The sequence below is a fragment of the Sceloporus occidentalis genome, unplaced genomic scaffold (genome assembly GCF_023333645.1).
Source record: "Sceloporus occidentalis isolate IW3139 unplaced genomic scaffold, rSceOcc1.0.p SCAF_41, whole genome shotgun sequence".
Classification (NCBI taxonomy): domain Eukaryota; kingdom Metazoa; phylum Chordata; class Lepidosauria; order Squamata; family Phrynosomatidae; genus Sceloporus; species Sceloporus occidentalis.
Genome location: NW_028317021.1, coordinates 5,222,842 through 5,248,466, shown reverse-complemented (window position 1 = coordinate 5,248,466; position 25,625 = coordinate 5,222,842). Strand labels below are relative to the sequence as shown.

Sequence of the window (25,625 nt, the reverse complement as noted above, 5' to 3'; positions counted from 1 at the left end):
TGAACATCCAGTTTGAAGAGGTGTAGACAAATGAACATGAGCATATGCATAGAAATAATAATAATAATAATAATAATAATAATAATAATAATAATATCCCGCCTCTCCCTACGGATCGAGGGACAATGGCGGCGCATCCCCAGATCCACATCCATAACCTTGAAATGGACAAAGACAGAGCATTTCCCTTTATAGTAGTTGGATTGTTTCACGAGTATTTGACCTTGCGGCTTTCTGCGAGATACAGTCCTATTAGCTCCAGCTAACCAATAGGGAAGAAAGATATTTGCATGGAAGCGCTGTGGGTTTTTAAGACTGACCGAGGGAGTAAACCTGAGCATCCAAGCACCGCTTCTCCATAGACAAAGCACATTGGCTTGCACTCTCAGTCATGGGCCAGACTCTGTTTCTCCTTAGTCTCTTCACTTACTGTTCAGGTAAAGGGAAATGCACCATTTCTTCCTTGCTTCCCTCCCCATAAGATCTTACCATTCAACACACACTTTTGGCAGCATGCTTTTCCTTTGACACTAACAGATGGACAACTAAGTTCCTTTTTCCCTTTCAGGAATTCTTTCGCAGTTCACGTTGACGCAGCCGGCTTCCATGTCGGCATCCCTGGAAGACTCAGTTCAACTCTCCTGTGAGGTTAGCAGTGGCTACTACTTTGGATATTTTACTTGGCTTCAACAGAAAGGAGGAGAAGTCCCAAGATACCTGCTGTCGTATAACACAACCTCTGGGAAGACACATTTTGGTCCTGAGGCTTCCGGTCATTTCTCTGCATCCACTGACACCCCTAAAAAAGTGGCTTCCTTAATGATAACCAAGGTGAAGGCAACGGATGAAGCTGAGTATTATTGCACCACAGGGAGACACTGTGATAAAATCAAAAGGGGAACCAATCCCAAAAGCAGTCTCTTGACTCTGTTCTGATGTTCAGATGTTCAGTCTGGCGCTCTCCGTGAGCTGTTGTGTCATGGTTTTCGACTCTTTCAGGCTCTTGCTACACCTGTGCTTGGACGTATGATTTTTGGTAAGTTTACTTCAGGAATTAGAGAGAGGAGCAAAATAATGGCATTGCTCCTTCAAAAAAAAAGAATCCTGCCCCTTCCCAGTGAAACCTCCTTCAGTCCCCAAATGCCAGTTCCCAAATGAATCACATCCCAGAATATCTATGGGACTTGTTGATATACTCGCAGAACCACTTGCCATCATTTTTGAGAAATCTTGGAAAACAGGTGAGGTGCTAGAGAACTGGAAATGAGCAAACTAGGCCTTGTCTGCACTAGCCAGGATACTCTGGGGGCAACCTGGAGTATCCTGGCCCTGGAGCTGCCCTGGCCTCCCCTTTTACTTGGCCCTCTGTTCTCATGTTGGGGCAGCTGTCTGCATGGGTGCCTCATTGAGCTGCCTGGCATGCCCACCACCAGCATAGGTCGCTTGCTTCTAAGGTCAGAATGAGGCACCCAGCAATGATCACATGGTTGGGCACTTTATTCTGACCTCAGCACGAGTGACTGGTGACAGCAGCGGACATGTAGGGTGGCTCACCAGGATGCCCAAGCAGACAGCTGCCCTGGCATGGGATCGGAAATCCCCAGATCATCCTCAAAGATTTAGAGTAAGAGGTAAGTTTTAAAAAATCTGGAATAAGTGTGTTATACCCCAGTTTTGGTGTTGGATGTGCTGGATGTCATCTGGACTGTTCACACCGGAACTGCGGTTTGGGCTGTGCATCATCTGAACAGGATGCTGCCAGAAGGGAGAGAAAAAGGCATTTTGACTTGTGCAGACAAGGCCACTGACCTTATTTTCAAAAAAGGCAAAAAAGAAGATCCAGGAAACTACACCCCAGTCGCTCTGCCTGACCTCAGGACCAGGAAAAAAGATCAAAATGTTTGTAAGTATCATGGTGACAATGTAGTTATCAGTAGGAGCCAGCAGGGGTCCATCAAGAACAAATCTGCCAAATCAATCTTATATCTTTTTTAAAAATCAGGCCACTAGTTTAGTAGATAGTGGAAATGCTGTGGATTGTCCTTTATCCGGGTTTTAGCAAAGCATTTGATAAGGTCCCCCCATGGGATTTTGATTACCAAGTTGATTAAATATGGAATAGGCACAACCATCAGATGGATTCATAATAAATTGGGAAACCATGCTCCAAGAGTCAGCATCAATTTCTGTGCTTCAAACTGGAAAGAGGTCTTGAATGCAGACAACAGACTACAGCTGGGCACAGGGCACCCATGACTTTCTGCTGATCTCCATTCTGGATTACCAGTGCCCTGCAAGTTTGTTGGGGAAGGTTGACCCCACCTTTTTTGCAGTGTCATTACGCAAGGGCAACCTGTCCCACAAAGTGGTATACATTTGTGCATTATGACTGTGGTGCGATAGCCATGCCATTCATTTCACTTTGCAATAGTCCCATTGGTGTAGCTATGACAAGACTCTCCTTTTGGGAACACAACCATTGTGCCATGCCACAACTCTAAACTGCACAACCATAATTTGGTTGACAACATCATGCAATCCCAACAGAATGCCAGCCATTAAGTCTTGGGAGACACAGAAACAAGTTGAGAACCATGGTGCTGGGGGCACTGTGCCCTTCTGAGCCAGTGAGCCTCATGCCTGGCACCCCATGCATGGCCAGTCCAATACTGGATCCTGTCTCTTTGCACCCTGGACTTTGCCCAAAGCCTTCCTTTCTGGCTAAATGACTAAATAATAACGCCATGCAAATATATTCTCTGTTCATTGCCTTAATTGCAGCATCACATCTGGAGGAAGGAGGGGACCCATTTCTAAGAAGGAGAATGGACATGAATAAATTTGCATGATGCACCCTTCTCCACTTCCTGGAAGATTTAAGAAAAGAGGACAGAGGCCCAGTCAGTTAGATACCCTCTTCTTTCAGTCTCCTTTCTGAAAGGCCAAATCTTTTAGGGATCTCACCATGCCCCGGGCTCTCTATTTCCTTCTGCTTCTTGGTTACTCCTCAGGTAAGGATATGGACAACCTCAACAAAGAAACGTAGTGCTCTTGTGATCTTTGGTGTGAGAAAATGGAAAAGTCATCTTTGTTCCTTCTTTTCTTTTCCCCAAGTTGTCACTTCTCAACCAACGTTGACTCAGCCTGCCTCCGAGTCTGCAGCCCTAGGGCAAACGGTTAAACTCTCCTGTGCCATCAGCAGCAATCCAAACAACATTTACTGGCTCCAACAGAAATCTGGAGAGTCCCCCCGTTTTGTCCACTGTGACGGCTGCAGCAGGGGACCAGGGATCCCCGATCGATTCACCGGAACCCGCTCTGGAAATATGGGCTATTTGACCATCACCAGCCTTCAAGCTGAAGATGAGGCCGTTTATCACTGTTACATGTGGTACAGCAGTGGTAGCGTGTTCCACAGTGGTGAAATCTTATGGGGAACTGAGACAAAAACCTTCACTCTTCCCAGAGTGCCCAAGAGCTTAGTCTGAGCAAAGAAAATGCCTCTCTTCAGTTCTGTTGCAAAGGTGTCAGTTCACAGTCTGTGTTAAATTTAGACCAACTAGATGCTCAGATGCTACAGTTAGTTAGCGCCATAGGTAATAAGATCTTTCCTTGGCTAGTCTGTGGAGAAGGAGAACCCCAGAGAAGGAGTGTCACTTCTCCTAGATCCGAGATACAAACAAAAACAAAAGACATCCAGATGGATGGATGGATGGATTTAGGAACATCCCCATGCAATGATGACTTTGGGTACCAGAGAGAAGCATCCCAGCAGTCTTTGATGATACGAATTATCTAGACCCATTTCAAACTGCCTTCAGAGCAGGATACGGAGGTGAGGCAGCTATGGTCACCTTAGTGGATAATCTTCACCTAAGCGTTGACAGGGGGAGTAAGTCCCTGCCGGTGCTTCTGGACCTCTCAGCAGAGTTCGATACCATCAACCATGGCATCCTTCAGTGCCTGGGAAATATGGGAATTGGAGTCATCTGGTCCTATGTCTTGGGCAGGTTCTAGACGGTGGTTTTTGGGGAGAGCTGCTCCACAAAAAAGGCGTTGTTATATGGCATACCACAAGGTGCCACAAGGGTGGAATGAGGAAAAACAAACTGAAACTGAATCCAGACAAGATAGAGTTGCTTACTGTCAGGGGTTCTAATCTGGGTTTGGAAGTGTGTCAAACAGTCCTGGATGGGGTTATCCCCCCCTCGAAAGACTAGGAGTGCTTTCCATTGCTTCAAAGGACTGCGCAGATAGATGTGACAGCCAAGAGTGCTTACTATCACCTTTGGCTCTTATGTCAGCTGCAACCCTATCTACGCTGGAGGACCTCAAGATGATAGTGCATGCGCTGGTAACCTCAAGGCTGTACTTTTTTAATGGGCTACATCTGTACCAAGTTTGGAAACTTCAGTTGGTTCAAAACATGGCAGCCAGATTGATTACTGGGACGTCCAGGAGTCACTGCGCCAAAGCAACCAGCCACAGTGCGGGACCCAGAATACATGAACACAACACTTACACACACAGAGAGAGATTTGAAGGTAATGTTCTTGTCCTGACATTCTTCCCCTTATATCCTGAGGGCTGAAGAAGAGAGGCCAGGACCTGACACACAGGAATCTTAGCCAAAGCCATATGATGTTTGCCTACATGCGAGTTGTTCAGATATAAACCTCGCTGGGAAGGTTTTTCATAAGGAATATGCAAAGGGCAAGGTGAGCATGTTACACACGCTGAAACAGAGAGGTTTTGAAAAGAAATGTCCCAGAGCCTTCCCCTTCATCAAGGAAATAACAAAATCGCAAATCTCATTGCATGCAACAAAGATCACCATCTCATGCAGTAGAAAGAGATCCTAGTCTTGTTGTAACTTTGGCTAAGATTCCAGCAGTCCCTAACCTAAGATTCCTCTCTTAGACCTTGTCTGCATGGGCCAAAAGGCCCGCTTCCCCCAAGACGATGCACGTCCCAACCCCTCAGTTCTGGTGCAAGCAGTCCCACAGTGACACCTGGCACATAATGCACCAGAACTGGGGGTGTTGTTGTTCTTAACTCCCTTCGAGTTGAACCCGACTCATGGCAAACTTGTGGATGAGGCATCTCCAAGACCTCCTGACCTCCACTGCTCTGCCCAGGTCTTGTAGATTCATATCTGTGACCTCCCTAACTGAGTCTAGCCATTTGGTGTGTAGTCTTCCTTTCTTTCTACTCTTTTTCACCTTGTGCTATCAATTCGTGGAAGGGCAGGAGAAAAAAATATATACCCAGCAGTAGCGTTGGTGGCACCTGCATTTTCCAGATGATATGGATGAGCAAAACCATGGTTGTTCTCTCTAAAGGGCCATTGCTACGAATGCACATGAGGACCAATAAGGAGCAGAGAAGATGAGCAGAAGTGGAGATACATGCAAATTGCTTGCTTACGGATATTAGTATAAAAGGAAGCCAAGTGATACAAGGTGTTTTCATTGTGGAAACTCAAGACCTTCTCATCATGTTTGGGATTGCCCTTGCTTTCCTCCTGGCATCATGGTGCACAGGTGGGTGCTGTCAGAAATGCTCCTTTTGAGCATGAGAGGGGTCTGCTGGAGGCCCAACAAACTAATGGTGTTATTTCTCTCCCCAGTTTCCAGTTCTCAGCCTGTGCTATCTCAGACATCTTCCATGTCCGCATCTCTTGGCCAGACAGCGAAACTCGCTTGCTCTATGGGCAGTGGCTATGAGGTGAAGTCCTATGCCCAGTCCTGGTATCAACAAACGCCTGGGAGCAATCCAAAATTTGTAGTTTATTACTGGAGCTCCCCAAATACAGGTTCTGGGGATTTCAGCCGGTTCTCCTCTTCCAAAGCGAGCTCCCAAAATACTTGGTATTTAACCATCAGCAACGTCCAGGCAAAAGATGAGGCTGTCTACTACTGCGCTGTTTGGTCTAACAGCATGTTCCACAGTGAGGCACTTCAAAGGGGAACTGAGACAAAAACACCCAGTGTTGATCAAATATGCTTGCTTTCAACCATGTTTAAAGTCGCAAAAGTTGCAGATCTGAAAGCATGAAGGAGCACAGTCAGAGGTGCATCTGCACTGTAGAAATAATGCAATTTGAAACCACTTTGTGTCCTATGGAATCCTAGGATTGGTAGTTTTGCAAGGTCTTGAGCTTCTTCTGCCAAAGAGGGCTGGTCCTTGGGAACCCTGGGATTTGCAGTTTAAGGAGGGGCACTGAGAATTCCCAGCCTGAGAACTCTGGTGCCCCACAAACTACTAACCCAAGGATGGGGATGTTGTTAGGGCAATTGAAGTGGAATCATATAGCTATTATCGTGTAGTGTGAAAGGGCCCATGAGAACACATTCTGAATTACTGCACTTCAAGCCTCACAGGGGAGCTCTTGATTTACAACATGATGTACTGTATATACTCATGTATAAGTCCAGAAATGCTAGTCTACAAATTGACCTCCCAAAATGCAGGTCGACTTATCCATGGGTCAATCTAAGTACTGTACCTTAACTCTTATCAAAATGGGAACCATCCTCTTCTTTGAGTAGAGTGGTGAAAGGTATTGTAAGAGTGTAGTCCATCCCGGGAGAACCTAAAAGAAGCATCGGTCCTCCCCTTACTCTTCTCCGCAGCCCCAATTCTGGCCTGATGGAATGCCTGGGTGGACAAATAGCAGAGTTCTTTAGCATCATTTAGCATCCTTTGTAACACGTCCCTAAGTTTTATCTTCGACTTATGCACAGGTTATATCAAAATCCATGATTTCAGCCCCCAGACCTGCCCTCGACTTATACATGATGTCAGCTCTGGGACAAACCATGTGACACCTTAATTTGGAGGATCCCCAGAATTTTGCCTTTTGGCAGAAACAGGCTGTGGCAATGTTCCTTTGACCACATGCAAATACATTCAGGCTATGCGTATGATATTGTACTTCAAAGGTATCGTTTTAATTTTGCTAGGTGTTTATCTCACAACTATTGCCATGACCTTCAGTGATGTACAGGAGTTGTGATTTAAGAGTCACATTACTACAAAAATAAATAAATAAAAAGACTAAGGATTTGGTACAGAAGGAGGTCAATGGGGGTGGGTGACACCATGAGTTCCCAAACCGGGTGACACCAACCCTACTGACTGTGCCCTCCATTTTCCAACAGTGCCTTAAACTTGGAGGGAAGGTAGAAAGGGATTTCTTATACTCAATGGTTAGAGCCAACATGGCGTAGTGGTTTGAGTGTTGGACTACGACTCTGAAGACCAGGGTTCGAATCCCCACTTGGCCATGGAAACCCACTGGGTGACCTTGGCCAAGGCACACTCTCTCAGCCTCGGGGGAGGCAAAGGTAAACCTCCTCTGAACAAATCTTGCCAAGAAAACCCCAAGATAGGGTCGCCACAGGGTCCTTGTGAGTCGGAAACAATTTGACAACAACAGTAATGGTTACATATTTGTGGTTCTGGGGAGGTGGAGTGTGGAGTTCATAATCTACTATGCTATCCATTATATGGTGGTCCCAGGACTCGTTTCTTGGGAGATCTTTTGAAAGAAGGAGCTGGATGATTGTTACACAATATTATTGTGACCTGCTGGCAGTTTACACTGAATCTAGCAAAATCAAAGTACTTTTGGAGTAATGGCCCCAAAATCCACTACTAAGTTCTAAAGATGTTGGAAGTGGATTGCAAAGAGGATCAGTTGTCTGAGAGGCACCTAACATAGCAAACTAGGCCCCAAGCTCCCTGCAGGGCATTGTAGTGCAAACAAAATTTGGTGTTGGGTTCTCAGGGTGGAGGTTGGTCCCCCAAGATCCTCTATGGAGCCAATACAACTCTTTATCCTCCAACAGTTCCCTGCTCATTCTGTACGGAGATGTGGACCTCTAGCCAAGAGAGCTGGAGAAGGGCTGGTACATGCAAATGGTTTTGTTAAGGAAGTGGGTATAAAGGGGAGACAATGCAAGGTGCATTTAGGACAAGGTTGTCATCCAGAAATCTGCGGGACTCTCATCATGTTTGGGGCATCACTTCTTCTCCTGCTGGTGACTTGGTGCGCAGGTGAGTGGAACAGGAACGCTTTATTCTGAGTCTTGAAGGGGAAACTTGTCCCATTTCCTACTTGGGTTCAAGTACGGCGGCATCAATGAAATGAAGACAGAAGTTTATTTATGTGCTGGTCCAGATATCTTTCTCAACTATGGGTGCATCTACGCTGTCGAAATTGTGCAGTTTGGCACCACTTTGACTCCCCTGGCTCTGTCCTACGGAATGCTGGAATTTGTAATTTTGTTTGGTAGAAGAAATCAAAAGAACATGTAAAACCACAAATTCCAGGATTCCATAGGCTGGAGCTACAGCATTTAAAGTAGCATCAAATTGCATTATTTTGACAGCGTAGATGAACCATACCTGGCCCCGAACCATACATACAATGACTTGCCGTTTATAGTAGTTTTGGAACATCTATCCCACAACAGCGAACAATGCATATAGTAAATCCTCATCAGTCTCTTGGAGGGAGTACCTATGTACACAAACAAATGATCTTCTTTCCCCAGTTTCCAGTTCCCAGCCTGTGCTGACTCAAGAGCCTTCCATCTCAACCTCCCTTGGAAAGACAGTTAGATTCTCCTGTTCTATGAGCAGCGGAGAAGTGACATCCTATTATCAATCCTGGTACCAACAAGCACCGGGAAGCCCTCCCAGATTCCTATACTATTTCTACAGCAGTGCGGTGGCAGGCTCTGGGGACCTCAGTCGCTTCTCTGCTTCCAAGGCCAGTTCCCAAAACATTTGGTATCTGACCATCAGCAACGTCCAGCCAGAAGATGAGGCCAATTACTATTGTGCTGTGTGGCATGGCTCAAGCAGCATGTTCCACAGTGATGCAGGCCTAAGAGGAACTGAGACAAAAACATACCATGCAGATCAGATCAGGTCAGATTTTGCAATGGCGCTGGCTGCAGAATGGCTGGAGTGTGTCGCTTCCTGACTTTCCACCGCACGATTAAAGCATTAAAGAAAAAATGAGGTATGCGCAGTCAAGTGATTTACAGACATGTTGGAGAGGCTGCAGCGGTTTGCTTCTGCCAGAGCTGAAGGGGAAGGGCCAGGCACTGCTGTCTCCTCTTCTTGCTGATGTGTGCATTGAGTGAACACTACTTTTATACGTCGAACTCGGGTTTTCAGCAGTCGACGTAAGCTGAGGGCAAAGGGGGAAGGCAGAAGGAGGAGGAGAGAGAAACCAGGACACTTTAAAAGCAGCTAGAAAAGTGGGATGACAGAGGGTTAATCAGGACTGTCTCAAAGCAGAAAATGCTGTTTTCTGCACAAAAATACCACATGTCAATTTTGGCAGAATAAATCCGGAGCTGCACTGATCCTTGTCTGCCCAAGATTCTCCCTATTAGGGTTTATTAACACTTAAGAAAGATATTTTAATCATTTTCCAGCACCGCCTTGTAGTTCTGAGAAAGAAATACATCCCCTCATTATTCCCAAAGCTATCACTACATGTGATTTTTAGACCAAGTGTGGTATGTCTTGCTAACTTGAAACACATTGCCATTGTAACGGAAATGAGAATTAGATGCACGTCCAATGTAAAAACAACATGCAGGAAAAGTGAGCAGAGAGACATGATGCCACACCTTTCCCCAAAAGGAGGTAGCCAAATATAGCAAAGGCCACCAATGAGAAGCAAGCTCATTTGCCCAAACTGGCACACCCCATAGTCCTGGGGGTATAAGAGATCCCAGGGCCTGTTTATACGGGTACCATAGAAAGCTGAACTCTCCATCATGGCTTGGGCACTGCTCTTCCTTACCTTCCTCACCTGCTACCCAGGTAACTCAAATGGATGCTATGGATGACACTTTGTGACATTTGGCTGCCTGGCTCCACCAAGCCATTAAAAAAAATCGTCTTAAATCTTGTTGGTGGTTCCAACTTGGTTGGGAAAACCCAACGAATTCATCTTCCATCTTTAATCGATTCAACGGGCCTACTTTAGTTGAGACTAACCAACAGTATTCAGGATCTTGATTTCTGCCCTTTTTGGATGTGACCCTATGCATTCGGCCCTCGAAATATATGGAAAATGGCAATATTTCATTTGTAATGTTTTAATAATTTTTTAATCCTACCTTTCCACCAAATCATGCTTGAAATTCTTCCAAATATATGGATTTTGTGTCTGGCGTAAGTATAAATCATACGGCGTTCAGTGGGACCAATGTGGTCTGAATCCAAAGGCGGATTGGAATGATCAGACCTTTAGAACCCCGATTTTGTTTGTGATTATATATATATATGTGATTTTATATATATATATATATATATATATATATATATATATATATGGGAGTGCTCAAATGGTGAGTTTACTCTATTTCTGTCTTTCCTTCCAGGTTCTGATTCGCAGTACACTTTGACTCAGTCAGCGACACAATCGGCCTCCCTTGAACAAACGGCAAAACTTGCTTGCACCATGAGTAGAGACAGCAGTGTGAATAGTTACACCATATACTGGTACCAACAGAGAGATGACCAGGCACCGCGGTTTGTGCTGTATGATACCAGCAACAGGGGTGACGGGATCCCAGACCGGTTCACTGGTTCGAAGGACTCCTCTGCAAACGCAGCCTATTTAACCATCACAGGCATCAAGGCAGAAGACGAAGCGGTGTATTATTGTGCTGGAGCTTATGGCAGTGGTAGCACCTGGAGGTAAACACAGTGATGCAGCCAGATGTGGAAGTCAGACAAAATCCTTTCGACAAGAGTGTCTGTGAGCAACATCAATTTCACCCTAAAAACCTTTCTGGGGCAAATTGCAGAGTGAATATTTTCTCACATCAATAATAGTAGTAGTAGTAGTAATATTAATATTATTAATAATAATAGTAATAATAATAATTTCTTACCCGCCTCTCACCATGGATTGAGACAGGAAACAACAATTAACAGACAAACCAGACCAGTTAAAACACATCTGTGAACACACACAACCATTGAAAAGGACAAATCAGATGGATACATATTAAAACAATTAACATCCAAAATCCATCATTCAAAACACACAATTTAAAAATCATCTGGATAAGCCTGCCGGAAGAGAATTGGGATTGTACTGTTTTGGGTGAGCTTTGTAACCTTTTCTTCATCTACTCCAGAAAGATGAAAACTTAAACCAGAATGACAAGGAAACATTGCTGAACACTCACACATTGATTTCAGCGATGCCAACGTGGAAGAGGATAACACAAAAGTACATAGTAGAAAAGAAATTTTTGCCAGCGATTTGCAAAGATTTGACCACAAGGGGGAACTCTTTGGCTATGCGATCTATCTGTTCTTTGAAAAAGGCAACAACATAATAATGTCTGTGGCACTCTGGCCATGACTTCACAACTCCGTCCAGAGCTTTTTAATTCCCATTTCTGAAACATTCCTAAAGCTGTGAACCAGAGGTTGCATTGCTTAAAGTGTGAGGCATTCACAAGTTAAGAAACTGGAGTACTTGGGGCTCTGAGGCAGTGCCATGTTCTTTTCTCTCCACCACATCACAATGCAGCGTGCCATAGTGCTTTGAGTGTTGGACTACAACTCTGGAGACCAGGGATTGAATCCCTGGGCCATCCCAACCTTTGGTCCTCCATTTGTTTCGAACTCTAGCTCCCAGAAGCCACAGCCATCTTGGCCAACAGTCAGGAATTATGGGACCTGAAGTTGAAACATCTGGAGCGCCAGTTTTTTGGGGACCGCTGCTATAGATCATTTGTATATTGTCATGTTGCCGTTCTGTCTCTAGAGTGGTGAAGATGGGGCCATATGTTAGTTAGCTTTGCTTTATTCATCTGTACCCCATGCCTTTCTTAAAACAGGGACTCAAAGCAGCTCACCCCTTTAAAATACAACTAAATGCATCCGAGGAAGTAGACTGAAGTCTAGGGAAGCTCATGCTGCCAACGTCTTTCTTTCAGTTAGTCTCAAGATCTCTCTACCTACTGATTCTATAGACTAACAGGGCTATATTGTTGAACTTGAAAAGAAGTATTTTTTGGTCAGAGTGAGTAAAACTGAGATGCAACGGACCTTTTGTGAACTCATTCTTAGGACTGCATGAACAAAATGCATGAAAAAATCTTGATCTAGACCAGGGGTGGACTCAAGGTCCAGGGGATGAATATATGTATTCATCTCACCAAATTCACCTACCGCACCTCTGTATTTTCATTTAAAATTGCTTTCAAAATACCATAGGATGCAGAGAGCAGACACAGATGAGACCTGACAGAAATCAAGCCAACTTCACATTGACCTCCTGGTTTTCCAAAAGTCCCTCTTAAGCCCAAAAGACCCGGGTGAGGGGTGTGGACCAAAGACAGAGGAATTTCTTCCCACCTGCTTCATTTTTAGTAAAAACAACGACAACAACGAACCACTAGCTGTTTTCTTTTAAAAATGGGAAGGGGCTGGGCAGGGCAGCCCAAAATGGCCACATTTTCTAGCCCTGGGATCTATCTCCCAAGAGAATTGGTTGAATGCTCTCAATGGCTTGTCAATGGGCATTGATGTCTTGGCATTCTGAGTTGTCAGAGTACAATAGGACTTACTCTCACGTAAAAGCGGAGATCAGATTGCAATCCAAATATCTGGCTAGAATTAAGTAGCGCATCATTCAGCCGAAAACAAAAGCAACCTGGGTAGCTTCCTCGTATGTGTCGTGTTCAACTAAAGGCAACATTCATGGCTCTGAAAATAAATTGAAATCAGCCTTCAGACCTCCCAATGACCTACGCCTCCCTGCCATTTTTACATATACAACATGCCTGGATGTGGTTCCAATCCTTTTTGAAAGGAAACGATTTGCATAAGAGTGACGTGTACCAAGGCAAAAGAAAGATAAAACCAGGAAATGGAGAAGGCTCATCCAGAACCCCTTTTGCCTTAGTGAGTGGACCTCAGCCGGTTTTCCCATCATGCGCTGGGTCTCGCTGCTCCTCATACTTTGCACCCATTGTGCAGGTACCCCAACAGAGAACTTCGATCTCTGAGGTGTTTCCAGAACACAGAGACAACAGATTATAATCTGTCTTATTTTCTTCTTTGCAGGTTCCTTGGCTCAGTACGTACTCAGGCAACAAGCATCAGGATTTGTCTCTCTAGAGAAAAACGGCCAAATCACTTGCTCAGGGGACAACATTGGGGGCAAGAGTGTGCACTGGTACCAGCAGAAACCTGGCAAGGCCCCCGTCCTCATTATTTATAATGATGACAGCAGGCCTTCCGGGATCTCGGACCGATTCTCCGGCACCAACTCGGGCAACACGGCCACCTTGAGCATCGCCAGGGCCCAAGCAGAGGATGAGGCCGACTATTACTGCCAAGTGTGGGATAGCAACAGCAGGCAGCACACAGTTCTTGAAGCAGAGGGGGAAGTGAGACAAAAAGCTCCAGCTGTGAAGCATGTATTGAAGATGTTGCCAGTCCCTGGACTTGATCGTCATTTCTTGTTTCGGTTCTGAAGTTCCTGGTGTTTCCAGATCAGGCAAAGCCCAGCATCAGGGAGAAGGTCCCATGCATGGACACCTTTGTATAGCACTGGGGAGATCAGTCAAGTTTCTGTAGGTTTACACCTTTTAAAACCTGCAAATCAGTTCTATGCCCATTCCATGTGGACTAGTATGCTATTATTCCATGTGCTATTATGCTATTATTACACATAGGTTGGAACTTTATGCCATGCAACTTCATTGATGAATTGTAATGTCGCACAAGCAATTGTGAAATGCATGATGTACAATACATATGTGCCTTGAAATCACACCTAGGCTGGAACCCAGTTCCCCACCATCTCATTAATGAGTTATAGAGCTGTATAAGCAATTGTGCAATGCATAACGTGCAACACACATGTGCATTGCTAAGTGATGCTCCGTACAGATTGATGGATGTCATACTATGTCAGAACCAGTTAAAATCAAGTATAATATTAGACATATCCAGTTATTTAATATTCACTTCATGTATTCAGCTCATATATGATCACTGTTGTATGTTTAATATATATATATATATTGATCTAGATAGTTCTGTGTGTTGAAACATTGTATAGTGTTGGGGGTTGGGAAAATAAGGTTGAATAGTAAGGGTGAGATTTGGCTTGTGGATGGGGCCCTGCCAAGGGGTTTGGAATGTGGGATCGAAGGTAACGGTTCTTCAACTGTAAGGTGGCTGGTTGCCGTGGGGATTGAGTCCTGGGTGGGTTTTTAAAGTGGGAACTTTTCCTTGTGCCTTCAGATTCTGCAAAGACTGGCTTCTGGTTACTTCTGCTGTGCATCTTACAATAAACTTTCTTGTTTTACATTAAGTTGGTTGTGGATCATTAGCCTGAGGTTCTCAATTCTCACATACTATTATGTCTGCTTCCACAATCTTAAAGTGAAGATGAAGGTTCCACGTCAGACAAAAATGTCCAACCATTACTTTAGGAGAACTTGCACATCTACAGAATGTCATAAAGTTATGCTTCATCTCAACGTAAGAGCTCTGCCACAATACTGTGCGTCGTTTTCCAATGGCCGCATTAATGTAGGTATGCTAGTATGCATTTCAGGAAAGCAGAGTGCACTTTTTGCACATTTGTACCCTGAAATCCATTGGCTAAGATCATACAACACATACAACACACTGCATGAAAACATCTTTTCATGCAGAGTTTCACCTGGTTTGCACTGCATAGCCTTTGCAGTATTTGTAATTGTTTTATTCATTTTTCAGATCAGAATAAGGCATTATAGTCAATAACTGGTCCAGTTGGACAGTTAGAAATACCAAAAGCAACTTATATATCATTCCATAACAAACATATGTTTCAATCAGAGATGGAAAGAATATTTAAACCATTTTAAAAATGGTTTTAAAATATCAAGTGTCAGGAAACCTGGATGAGGGAAATCCTTACTGACAAGCAACTTTGCAATTCTGTGCAAAATGTGCACATTTTTCTGTGCAGAAAATAGCAAAAGTAATACTATTTCTGTGCAGAAATATTTTCTGAACAGAAAATGTTTTCTGCAGAATGACAAATGTCAGTTTTGTCTTGAATAACCACAGCAATCTCTACACCGAAAACATCGTTTTTTGCAATGCTGAGTCCTGTGCAGAAAATGTCATTGTGTGAACAGAAAAGCCACATGTGAATTTTGTACAGAACAAGTCCAAAATTGCAAAAAGCCTCCCAAAATGGCTCTGTTTTCAAAGACTGTCACACGAGGGCAACAAAATTGCTACAGTCACTTGTTGCTTCCTTTGATAATGAGAGTTGCTAAGAATTACATCCCTATTTTGAATAGAGGTCCATGAGCGTACTTTTTGCTGCAAATGTAATAACTTGCGATCACGTGGTTTCAAAATTTCCCTCTATAATTTTTCCTCTTGCCTTCCACATTTTGAATGTTAGCATCTCTTTGCTGTCTTTGTCCAGGAAAGCAGCATCCATGGGGCTCCAACCACAATACAGTTGCCTCTCCTAACTCATGGATCTGAGATTCGCAACATAGAATATCCACAGAAGGGCGACTTCCGCTATTTTCCATGGCATGCGCACATGGGCCATGTGCACAGGGGCATACTCCATTCAAGGCTATGGGGCTTGAATATACGTGAGCTTCCATTTTCATGGGGTGGTCCAGAACGGATCCCCTGCAAAAATGGTGGGCCAACTGTACTGGTTGCTAGTTTACCCCCTACACATAAGAGCCAGCTTTTAGGGGCTTGTCTAACCAAGTGTAGGTCAACTGCTTTTCTGTCCCCTTCCATATACTAAGATGGAATTCTCGAGACAATAAATGTTATATTTCCCATCCAGGGCAATGACTCCTGTGTCTGCCACAAGCTCATATGGCCCTAGTCCGGGTGCACTTTGCTTCATATAAATATCCAACATTGCTATACGTTCCCTAAGACTACTTTTCCATTGTGTCATTTTCTATGGGGGAGGCGGAGAATAGTGGGGTTTCCACTGTGCTTTGAAAGGAAATGATTTGAATGGGAGGGCCCTTGGCGAGGACAAAGAAAATAAGTAGGGAATGGAGGGGGGAGTCTGAGACAGAAATCCCTTTTGTCTCACGGTGTGACGCTCCTCTGTGTTCCCCATCATGTTCTGGGTCTCCCTCACCCTCCTCATTTATTGCTCAGGTATGACCGTGGGGCATTTCTATTGTTTGCATAGTATCTCCAGGTAATTCTTGCATTTGGTCACGCCGTGCTATCTTCCTTTGCAGGCTCCTTGGCCTCCTATGTGCTGACCCAGCCACCATCCGTCTCTGTCTCCCCCGAAGAAAATGCCCAGATAACTTGCTTGGGGGGCAGCATTGAGGACAAGTATGTGCACTGGTACCAGCAGAAACCTGGCGAGGCCCCGGTCCTCATTATATACAAAGACAGCAACAGGCCTTCTGGGATCTCGGAATGATTCTCTGGCACCAACTCTGACAATACAGCCACCGTGAGCATCGCCAGGGCCCAAGCAGAGGATGAGGCCGACTATTACTGCCAGGTGTGGGATGGCAACAGTGAGCAGCACACAGTTCTTGAAGCAGAGGGGGAAGTGAGACAAAAAGCTCCGGGTATAAAAAGAGAGTTATTTGTGTGTGTGTGAGAGAGAGAGGCTGCATTCACACTGCAGAAATAATCTGGGTTGACACCGTTTTAACTGACCTGGCTCAATGCTATGGAATTCTGGGAATGACAGTTTCCAGAGTGGAACACAATGAGTAATGCAGTGACATCTTCTTTTGCCTTTAGCAGCAATGGCATTATCATCAGTGGCTGTCCCATGTCCTGGTTCCATCAGAAGCCTGGGATCTTCCATCAGTGCAACTGTGGGATGAGGGCAAGATTCACCCTTTGTGTCCCCTGCTGGGCCACACTGCCATGCCCAACGTGACCAGATGTGATGTCATCTCATTTCTGGTTTTAGTTTCAGCTGCGTTTTTGGAGGAGAAGGCTATTTGCTTGCTTTGGAGAGTGTTTGAGAGGCATGGGGCATTGGAGAGGGGGGACAAAACAGCCGCATTTGCCATGGTTTTTAGCCATTTGCGGTTCTTTGGAAGAGGGTTAAAGTAGACAATGAAGGGGCTGAGCAGATAGGTCAGGATTGTACGGACCAAACCTGTGCTATTCTGGCTTTGATTCCCAACCCACTACTGCTGTGTGCCCCTTAACTCCTGCCGCCAATGCTGCTAGTCACAGTCACCCCATCACCACATCTGACATGGAAATGAGGTACCTGGCGGCATCCACATGGCCAGGCACCCTGTTTCCATGTCAGATGTGGCAATATGGGCCCTTGGGTCCATGAGCACAGCCCCATTGACACTGAAATGGTTAAAGCTTTTCTATACAAAAACTGTAGTCAAGACATTAGTAGACATTAGTAGAAGACTAGGACTTGGAAGGACAACTATGCAAGAACTAGACATGCGTATGTTCAACCATTATGCTGGATATTAGCGTTGTGCAACCCAATGCACAACCCAATGTGTCACATGCATAACTCTGCTTCTGTATCTTTGAATGCATGCAGATGTTGTGCAATGGACAAAAATGTCCCACTGCTTCTAAGGAGACCTTACACATGATCAAGACATCACCTGTCTCCCAGCCGTTATTTCTTTTACCCAAGTCTTCAGTCTGAGTTATACAGGAGTGGGGTGGCCACACTACCGATACAAGGTGTCATTCGGGTTATAACTGGCATGCAATTGAAGCTGCACATTAGAAAGCCAGAGGGTTGTGCCATACCCCAATGGTGGCTGTGTCCTCCTTTTAAACATCCCTATAGTTATGGGGACCAATCGGATTGGAGGGGATTAGCATCAGGGTGGAGCACCAATATTCTGCTTCTTCCATTCGGAGGTTCTTCAGTAGTTTTGCCCTATAAAAGAACAAATGTTGTAGGGACCTCAGTCATTGTGACGTCGCATCCTTTTCTTGCTGGGGTTCCACATCTCTTCATCATGTTCCCTTTCCTCATTCTCAGCTGCTTAGCCCTCTGGTGCACAGGTAGGAGAAGATGGAGCATGTATCAACATGACTGCTAAGGAAGGATATACAGGGTGCCATGAATGTGACCATTTCTTCCATTTTCCCCCAGGCTCTAACTGTCAGCCAGTGCTGTCTCAGTCACCATCAGTCTCGGTGTCACCAGGGAGCACCGTAAAACTTGCTTGTCTCTGGAGCAGCGGATTTGTTGTCACTGGGTACCATATGAGCTGGTACCAGCAGAGGCCTCGGAATGCTCCACGATTCCTCTTACGGTATCATTCGGATTCCAACAAGCAGCAAGGGGATGGGATTCCTTCTCGTTTCTCCGGTTCCAAAGATATATCAAGCAACACTGGCTATCTAACCATTACAGGAGCCATGGCAGACGATGAGGCTGATTATTACTGTGTCACATATCATGTCAATAGCAAAACTTTCCACGGTGATATGCTGTGAGAGGGAAGCGATACAACAACCTGCACTCTGTTGCTCAAGGGTTTTGAACTAGGTAGGTATACGATACAGAAAGAGAACCTGGCAGAGGCTCAGAGCTACTCAACCAGGGATGGGCAACCGCACCGAAGACATAAGGATGTTCACTGCAAATCTAGCCATTTGAGGGAGCTCTTGATCTGTGCTCAATAGTCTCACAGCCTAACCAAGTCAAACAAACAGCAGTGGCATATGAAACATTCTTTCGTTGCTGTATTCAGTGCTACTGTAGGCAGTATTTTAGAGGAAGAGACTGGCAAAACCAGCTCTGAGGATCCCTTGCCTAAGGAAGCCCTATGAAATCCATGGGGTTACCATAAGTCACTGTGACGGCACACACCCATGTGCACCTTCCCACCTGAAGGCCATTTCGTAAGACCAAACCAGCTGGGCCATTCTATGCATTGAAGACAATCAACGTGTCCATGTTTGTTATGTACAGTCCACCCTTGGTATCCGCAGGTGATCCATTCCAGACCCCCATGTGGACAAGGAAAAATGTGAGACCTCAAGTCCCATTGCCCTCAATGACAGCGTGACATGCACACAGCAACGTACATGCACTCTCATTGGAAAAACTCTGTGGATGCTTAAATCTGTGGATGGCAAGCCTGTGGGTACCAAGAGCCCACTATATATGATAGCATTAGGGACAGGGTGAGGCATGAGTGCCATTGCTTGGGACCATAGCAAGTGGGGTGAAGAATTTAACTCTTTCTTTCCCTGTCATAAACTTCAGGGAGGGGAGCACTTCTCTCAAAACGGGGTTTGAGTTTCAAGGAGAAACCCCATTGCCACATATGGTGCCTACAAGAATGACACTGATGAAGATTTACACTCCAGTCTAGGAAAGAAAGAGTTTATGCCTTCTCCGTATCCCCCAAAGCTGCAATGCTGTGCCTGCTTACGCGCAGTTCCTATGTACATAACAGGAAACATGTTGGTTTGACACATGGGTCTGGTCTGGTCCTTTGAGTCATTTCACCTCGGATCGCTGTTCATCAGGACAGCATTGGGTTTTTAAAATCCTACCGTTACATATTCTCTTATGATCAGCAGGACCAATCGGATTAGAGCAGACAAGCATGGAGGTGGAGCTAAGATGCCTCACCCCTAGGGAAGGACCCATATAAAGGACAGGGCCTGCAGGAGTCCCATAATTGTGATGATCTTTGCTTCTTTTGGTAGGACCCCCACCCCATCATGTCCATGCCCTGGTCTCCCATTATCAGCCTACTAATAATATGGGCTGCAGGTGAGAGAATGTTACATACTCATGGAAACACTGCCAAGGAGAGTTGCCCTGGGCAAATTGAAGGTGATGCTTTCCCTGCTCTTTTCTCCCTTAGGATCCAATGCCCAGCCTGCCCTGTCTCAGCCGCCATCAGCCTCTGTGTCATTGGGGAACACAGCAAAAATCTCTTGTGCCTTGAGCAGCGGGCCCATCATCAGTGACTACATTGTCTCCTGGTACCAGCGGAAGCCTGGGCATGCCCCACAGTACCTCCTCCATTATAAATCCGATTCCGAGAAGGGCCATGGCTTTGGGGTCCCCGCTCGCTTCTCCGCTTCCAAAGACATATCCAGGAACACTGGCTATCTAAGCATTGTGGGAGTCTCGGTGGAAGACGAGGCCGACTATTACTGTGTCGTTTGGCGTTCATATGGCACAGCAATGCAGACAAATGAGGAAGCCAAGCAATAACTCATTTCCCATCTTTAGAGAAAGTATAAAACCTTGTATTTATGTTTTGCATATGTAGCTGTTATCCTCCGAGACAGTCACTGTACATTCTACTTTTCTTCCTTCACTCTTTCTCCATGCCTCTCCTTCTCTTCTTCTGCTGGGTCCCATCTCTCTCTCTTTCATTTGATAATCATTTCATCCACATCCACCTTGTCCCCTTCCTTCCTTCCTTCCTTCCTTCCTTCCTTCCTTCCTTCCTTCCTTCCTTCCTCTCACCTCTTTTTATTTTTCTTTCCACCCTTTCTCTCACATACATGGCAGCTTCATTCTTGCACATCCACGACGCTTCATGACGCAGCAAGCCACAGTTTTCCTCTTTCTGCTCCTTCCCTCTTCATCCTTTGCTGCCTGCCCCATTTGCACCACTTGCCTCCATACCTGCTGTCTGTTGTTATGGTTGTTCGCTGTGTGTCTTTTAGTCTTTTCTGACTTATGATGACTCTAAGGTTAACCTATCATGGGGTTTTCTGGGCATGTTTTGTTCAGAGGAAGTTTGCCATTGCCATCCTCTGAGGCTGAGAGAGTGTGAATTGCCCACAGTCACCCAGTAGGTTTCATGGCTGACTCTGATCTCTAGTTTCATCGTCCAACACACAAACCACTCCGCCATGCCATCCCACTACCTTGGAGTAAAAACTCTGTACTTTACCAATTTACTGTTGTACACAGTTAAAACTCATACCATCATAGAATCATAGAGATGGAAGAGACCTCAAGGGCCATACTGTCCAACCCCATTCTGCCATGCAGGAATACACAATCAAACCACCCCCGACAGATGGCCGTCCAGTCGCTGTTTAAAAATCTCCAACGTGGCACCCCTTCAACTCTACCACCCTCCGAGGGAGTATCTTCCACTGTTCAACAGCTCTTACTGTCAGGAAGTTCTTCCTGGTGTTGAGCTGGAATCTCTTTTCCTCTAGGTTGAATCCATTGCTCCAGGTCCTATTCTCTGGAGCATCAGAAAAGAAGCTTGCTCCATCCCCAATGTGACACCCCTTCAGATACTTAAACAGGGCTGTCATATCACCTCTTAACCTTCTCTTCTCCAGACTAAACATATCCAAGTCCCTAAGTTGATCCTCATAGGACTTGGTGGTTTCCAGACCCTTCACCATTTTGGTCACCCTCCTTTGGACATGCTCCAGTTTGTCAACATCCTTTTTGAATTGTGGTGCCCAAATTGGATGCAGTATTCCAGGTGAGGCCTGACCAAAGCAGAATAGAGTGGCTAAACATTATGGGTTCAGTGGAGATACGTGTGGTTATTTTCTTGTACCTAGACATGCTGCAAGGATGTCATCGGCAGGGTCTTTCCAAGGACCCCAGAGGTCCCAACTGGAGGAAAATATCCATTGATCCCCTTACTCTCCAATGACATGGAAAAGGTTGTGTTCAGGAGAGACATTGCTTAAAACGTGGATTGGGTGGGTAACCCCAGGAGACGTCTCTACAGAAGCACAGCTGTATGCCATACATACATTTCTTGATGCAGGAAATCAGCCGAAGCCTAAAACCAACCAACCAACCAACCCACCAACCAACCAACCAACCAACCAACCAACCAACCAACCAACCAACCAACCCTTTGAGCATAGATGCATGCGGTTCATGATGAGAAAGAGCACCATTTGTGGGAGCATGTGGCCATCATTACCTGAGGACACCTTAACCACATTTAGCGTATCCATTGTAGCATCAACCTCATGACATTCTGGGCCTCCTTTTTGCCAAATCTACCCGGCCAACAAAAAGAGTGAGCTATACTTTTGGTAAGGGTGAGTATACAATTCAGAGCACCTGCCCCCCAAATCTAGTGTGTTGTTTTATGTTCCCAGTGCATAGCATCACTGCTACACGTAACCTGAAATCAAGTCCATTTCAAACAAAGCACACTCCGACTCCAAACACGCCAAAATATTTGTCGTGGCCGAAACATAACTGAAGTAGCACCAATATAATGCCAAAGCAAAACATCCTTAAAATGTATGTACGAGGGGGAAGAGACTCAATGGCCTTTAAGTATCCCTACGATGAGAATAACCAATCAGATTAGAGAGGATGGAGTGCAGATGCTCCACCTCCATAAATAAGGACAGTATAAAAAACAAGGATTGGAGGGGCTTTCAATGTTGCCTCTCTTCACCCTCGGGTTGCTGAAACCCTTCATCATGGTTTGGGCTCTCCTTCTTTGCTTTTTGGTAACAAGCTGCACAGGTAAGCACTGCTTTAATACCTGGAGAAACGATTGCTAAGGGGATTTGTATGGGAGATGCTACAATTTAATGCCATTGAGGAGCCCTGGTGATGCAGTGGTTCAATGCCAGTACCGCAGCCACAATGCTGTAAGTTCGATCCTAGAGGAGGGCTCCAAGGTCCACTCAGCCTTCCATCCTTTCATAGGTCAGTAAAATGAGTCCCTATTTCTTGTTGGGGGGCAGTTAGCTTACATGTCATAAACCGCTATACAAAGTGATATAGAAATGTACTTGCTATTAGTTTTTTGTGGGTTTTTCAGGCTATGTGGTGATGTTCTTGAACAGTTTGTTCCTGATGTCTTGCCAGCATCTGTGGCTGGCAACTTCAGAGGCAGCCATGGATGCTGGCGAAACGTCAGGAACAAACTCTTCTCGAACATGGCCACATAGCCCGAAAAACCCACATGGATGCCGGCCGTGAAAGCCTTTGACTTCACACCGTACTTGCTATTGCTATTGCTAATGCTACAATTTTTCTCTTATTTTCAGGTTCCGATGCTCAGCCGGTGGTATCTCAGCCAGCGTCAGCCTCAGTGTCACCAGGGAACACAGCAAAAATCTCCTGTGCCATGCGCAGTGGGCTGAACATCGGTAGCTACTGGGTGGAATGGTACCAACAGAAGTCTGGGAATGCCCCACGATTTCTTTTAGAGTATTATTCAGATTCTAGCAAGAACCAAGGCTCTGGGGTCCCAGCTCGTTTCTCTAGTTCCAAAGACACTAGTAGTAACACTTGCTATTTAAACATTGCTGGAGCCCTGGCAGAAGACGAGGCTGACTATTCCTGTGCAGTGTGGCATAACAGTGAGTGTCACGGTGGCACAACCTGATGCAGAATTGAGACAAGAACCTTCTTTTCTCTTCTTTAAGGGGACCTTCATGTATGACCAGGGTAGGCAGCTGTTCTCCTCCAACTGTTTTAAGACTACAACTTCTATACAATGTGGCTGTGATAGAGCTGATGGGAGTCATAGTCCAAAACACCCAGAGGCCACCAGATGTACTGACTTTGGTGCGCACATTCCTGAGAGTGCATAAGAGCTATAAAAATGATGCTTGACTTCAGTTAAACAAATTAAGATGGAAAATGCTCAAAATTAGATTCTTCTGTAATGAGAAATACGTAAAAAGATTCCAACTAAGATGCAGGTTACATTGCTAATTTTGATAGAAAGAGGTTGCAGAAATAATTTTAGCGGGAATTTATAGTGAGGTCAAGTGATCAGTAAAGGGAAGGATGAAAGGTGGGGAAACTATATTTTTCTTCCCACCTCAAGTATTCCCAACTTTTTATTTTTCTGGGAAAGGAAATATATCGTACTGTAAATACGGTAATGATGGATGGGTGGTTTACGTCGGCTATAAAATAGTAATTAAAAATTAAAATGATGAAACATTATTGGCATATTAGATTTAGCAGAAGCTGTGTCTCCCTGAACGATATCATGGAACCTCAAAATAACCACCAAATAAAACTCAAAAACTATTTAGAATAAATAAACCAAACAGACAAATAACCAACAATAGAAACGTTGCATCCTCACTGCAGAAATCATCCAACTTAACACCACTTTAACTGCCATGGCTCAATGCTATGGAATTATGGGGATTATATTTTGTGGTGGCCCCAGAGCGCTCTCACACAACTACAGTTTCTAGACATCCATAGAATTATTTCTGCAGTGCGGATACAACCAAAAACCAGAGTTCAGACACTCAGGCCACATTGTTCCAGTCACCATCAGCCTCCATCTCACTAGGGAACATAATGTGACACTCCTGTGCCACACGTGGTAGCGACATTGTGTCTTGGTACAGAAGTGTAGGACTTGAAAAGTCCTGGCCAGTCATGCGGTGATAAAGTACCAAATGCGTGACCTATCCCATCAGGCAAATACAGTCACCCCTCCAAATCCATGGACTTGAAAATCCGTGGCGGGACGACCACCATTAATCTTAATGAGTGTGTGCCCGCAGTGCATGCACAAGCCCCATTCAAGCCTATGGGGCTTGAATATGTGCAAGATTTGGAACTTGCAGGGAGGGGGTCTCGAACGGATCCCCCATGAGTTCCAAGGGGTGACTGTACATTGCAGATGTGCAAAGAAAATCATACCCAAACCCAACTGGAGGGAAGTCTCACTCCCCCAAGAATGGAACCCTCTCTCTTTAAGTACCCTTGTGACCATGAGGACCAATCTGATTGGAGGGGATGAGCCTGAGGGTGGAGTCTAGAGTCTCCCATCCAACCAATAGGGTTGCCTATAAAAGGCTATGGTCTTGGAGAAGGCCACTGCTGTGAGGTCTTTTTTCTCTCTTCCAGCATTAGGACCAACATCTGCTCACCATGTTCTGGGCTCCCTTTGCTAGTTTGCTACTGTTGATGTGGTGCAGAGGTGAGAAGAGGTCCTCCTCCTGCTAAAGCGATCGCTAAAGCAGACGACCAAGCTGAGTCTCACCGTTTCTCCATTTTTCTCTTTCCAGGTTCAGACTCTCAGCTCACCGTCTCTCAGCCTCCCTCGGCCTCTGTGTCACTGGAAAACACAGTGAAACTCTCCTGCACCATAAGCAGGAATGACAGAACTGTGTACTGGTACCAGCAGAAGCCAGGGAATGCTCCACGGTACCTCTTATATTATAGCTCAGATTCCAGCAAGGGCCAAGGCTCCGGGGTCCCCTCTCGTTTCTCGGGGTCCAAAGATTCTTCCGGTAGCATTGGCTACTTAACCATTGCTGGAGCTCAGGCAGAAGATGAGGCTTACTATTACTGTGCCGCATGGTACAATGAGTGTCACAGTGTGATATTTTGATGGGGAAGTTAGACAAGAACCGCTGTTCTTATCCCCTAAGGGGGGGATGAACTGATGAACTGCATGATGCCAACCAAACACTGAAGATACCCAGATGGAGAATTTGGTCTTGCATGGCCTATCTTGCAAGCCTCCATCGTCACACGCAGGGATGAGATAAAGCTGAAAGACAGCAATGATTGGTCAGAATTTTTCCATCCTTGGTTTTAAGAGCAGACTCTTCCAGAGATGAGGTGAAGGTGAAACAGCCGACTAGACCAG

At 45.3% G+C, this 25,625-nt stretch overlaps 2 protein-coding genes and 1 gene segment (V, D, J or C); all 3 read left to right on the top strand.

Annotated features, from left to right (window-relative positions):
* Window positions 1–25,625, top strand: part of LOC149290021 (immunoglobulin lambda-1 light chain-like) — a 128,316-nt gene that overhangs the window by 33,894 nt on the left and 68,797 nt on the right. The gene's annotated exons all lie outside the window — the stretch shown is intronic.
* LOC149290022 (immunoglobulin lambda-1 light chain-like) overlaps window positions 1–25,625 on the top strand; it is a 118,997-nt gene that overhangs the window by 31,979 nt on the left and 61,393 nt on the right. The window contains exons 1-2 of one of the 2 annotated variants that reach the window (XM_089489747.1): window positions 9,795–9,849; window positions 10,413–10,733. The exons of the other annotated variant lie outside the window; for it this stretch is intronic. Coding sequence (XP_089345873.1) covers window positions 9,804–9,849; window positions 10,413–10,733 — 367 coding nt within the window. The 5' untranslated portion in view covers window positions 9,795–9,803. Of the gene's footprint in view, window positions 1–9,794; window positions 9,850–10,412; window positions 10,734–25,625 lie in introns of those variants that run through there. 2 annotated transcript variants of the gene reach the window in all.
* The window catches only part of LOC149290023 (immunoglobulin lambda variable 5-39-like), a 57,773-nt gene continuing 54,591 nt past the window's right edge, over window positions 22,444–25,625 (top strand). Inside the window, 2 exon segments of the V gene segment in view lie at window positions 22,444–22,513; window positions 23,044–23,365. Of these exon segments, the coding sequence occupies window positions 22,468–22,513; window positions 23,044–23,365 (368 nt within the window).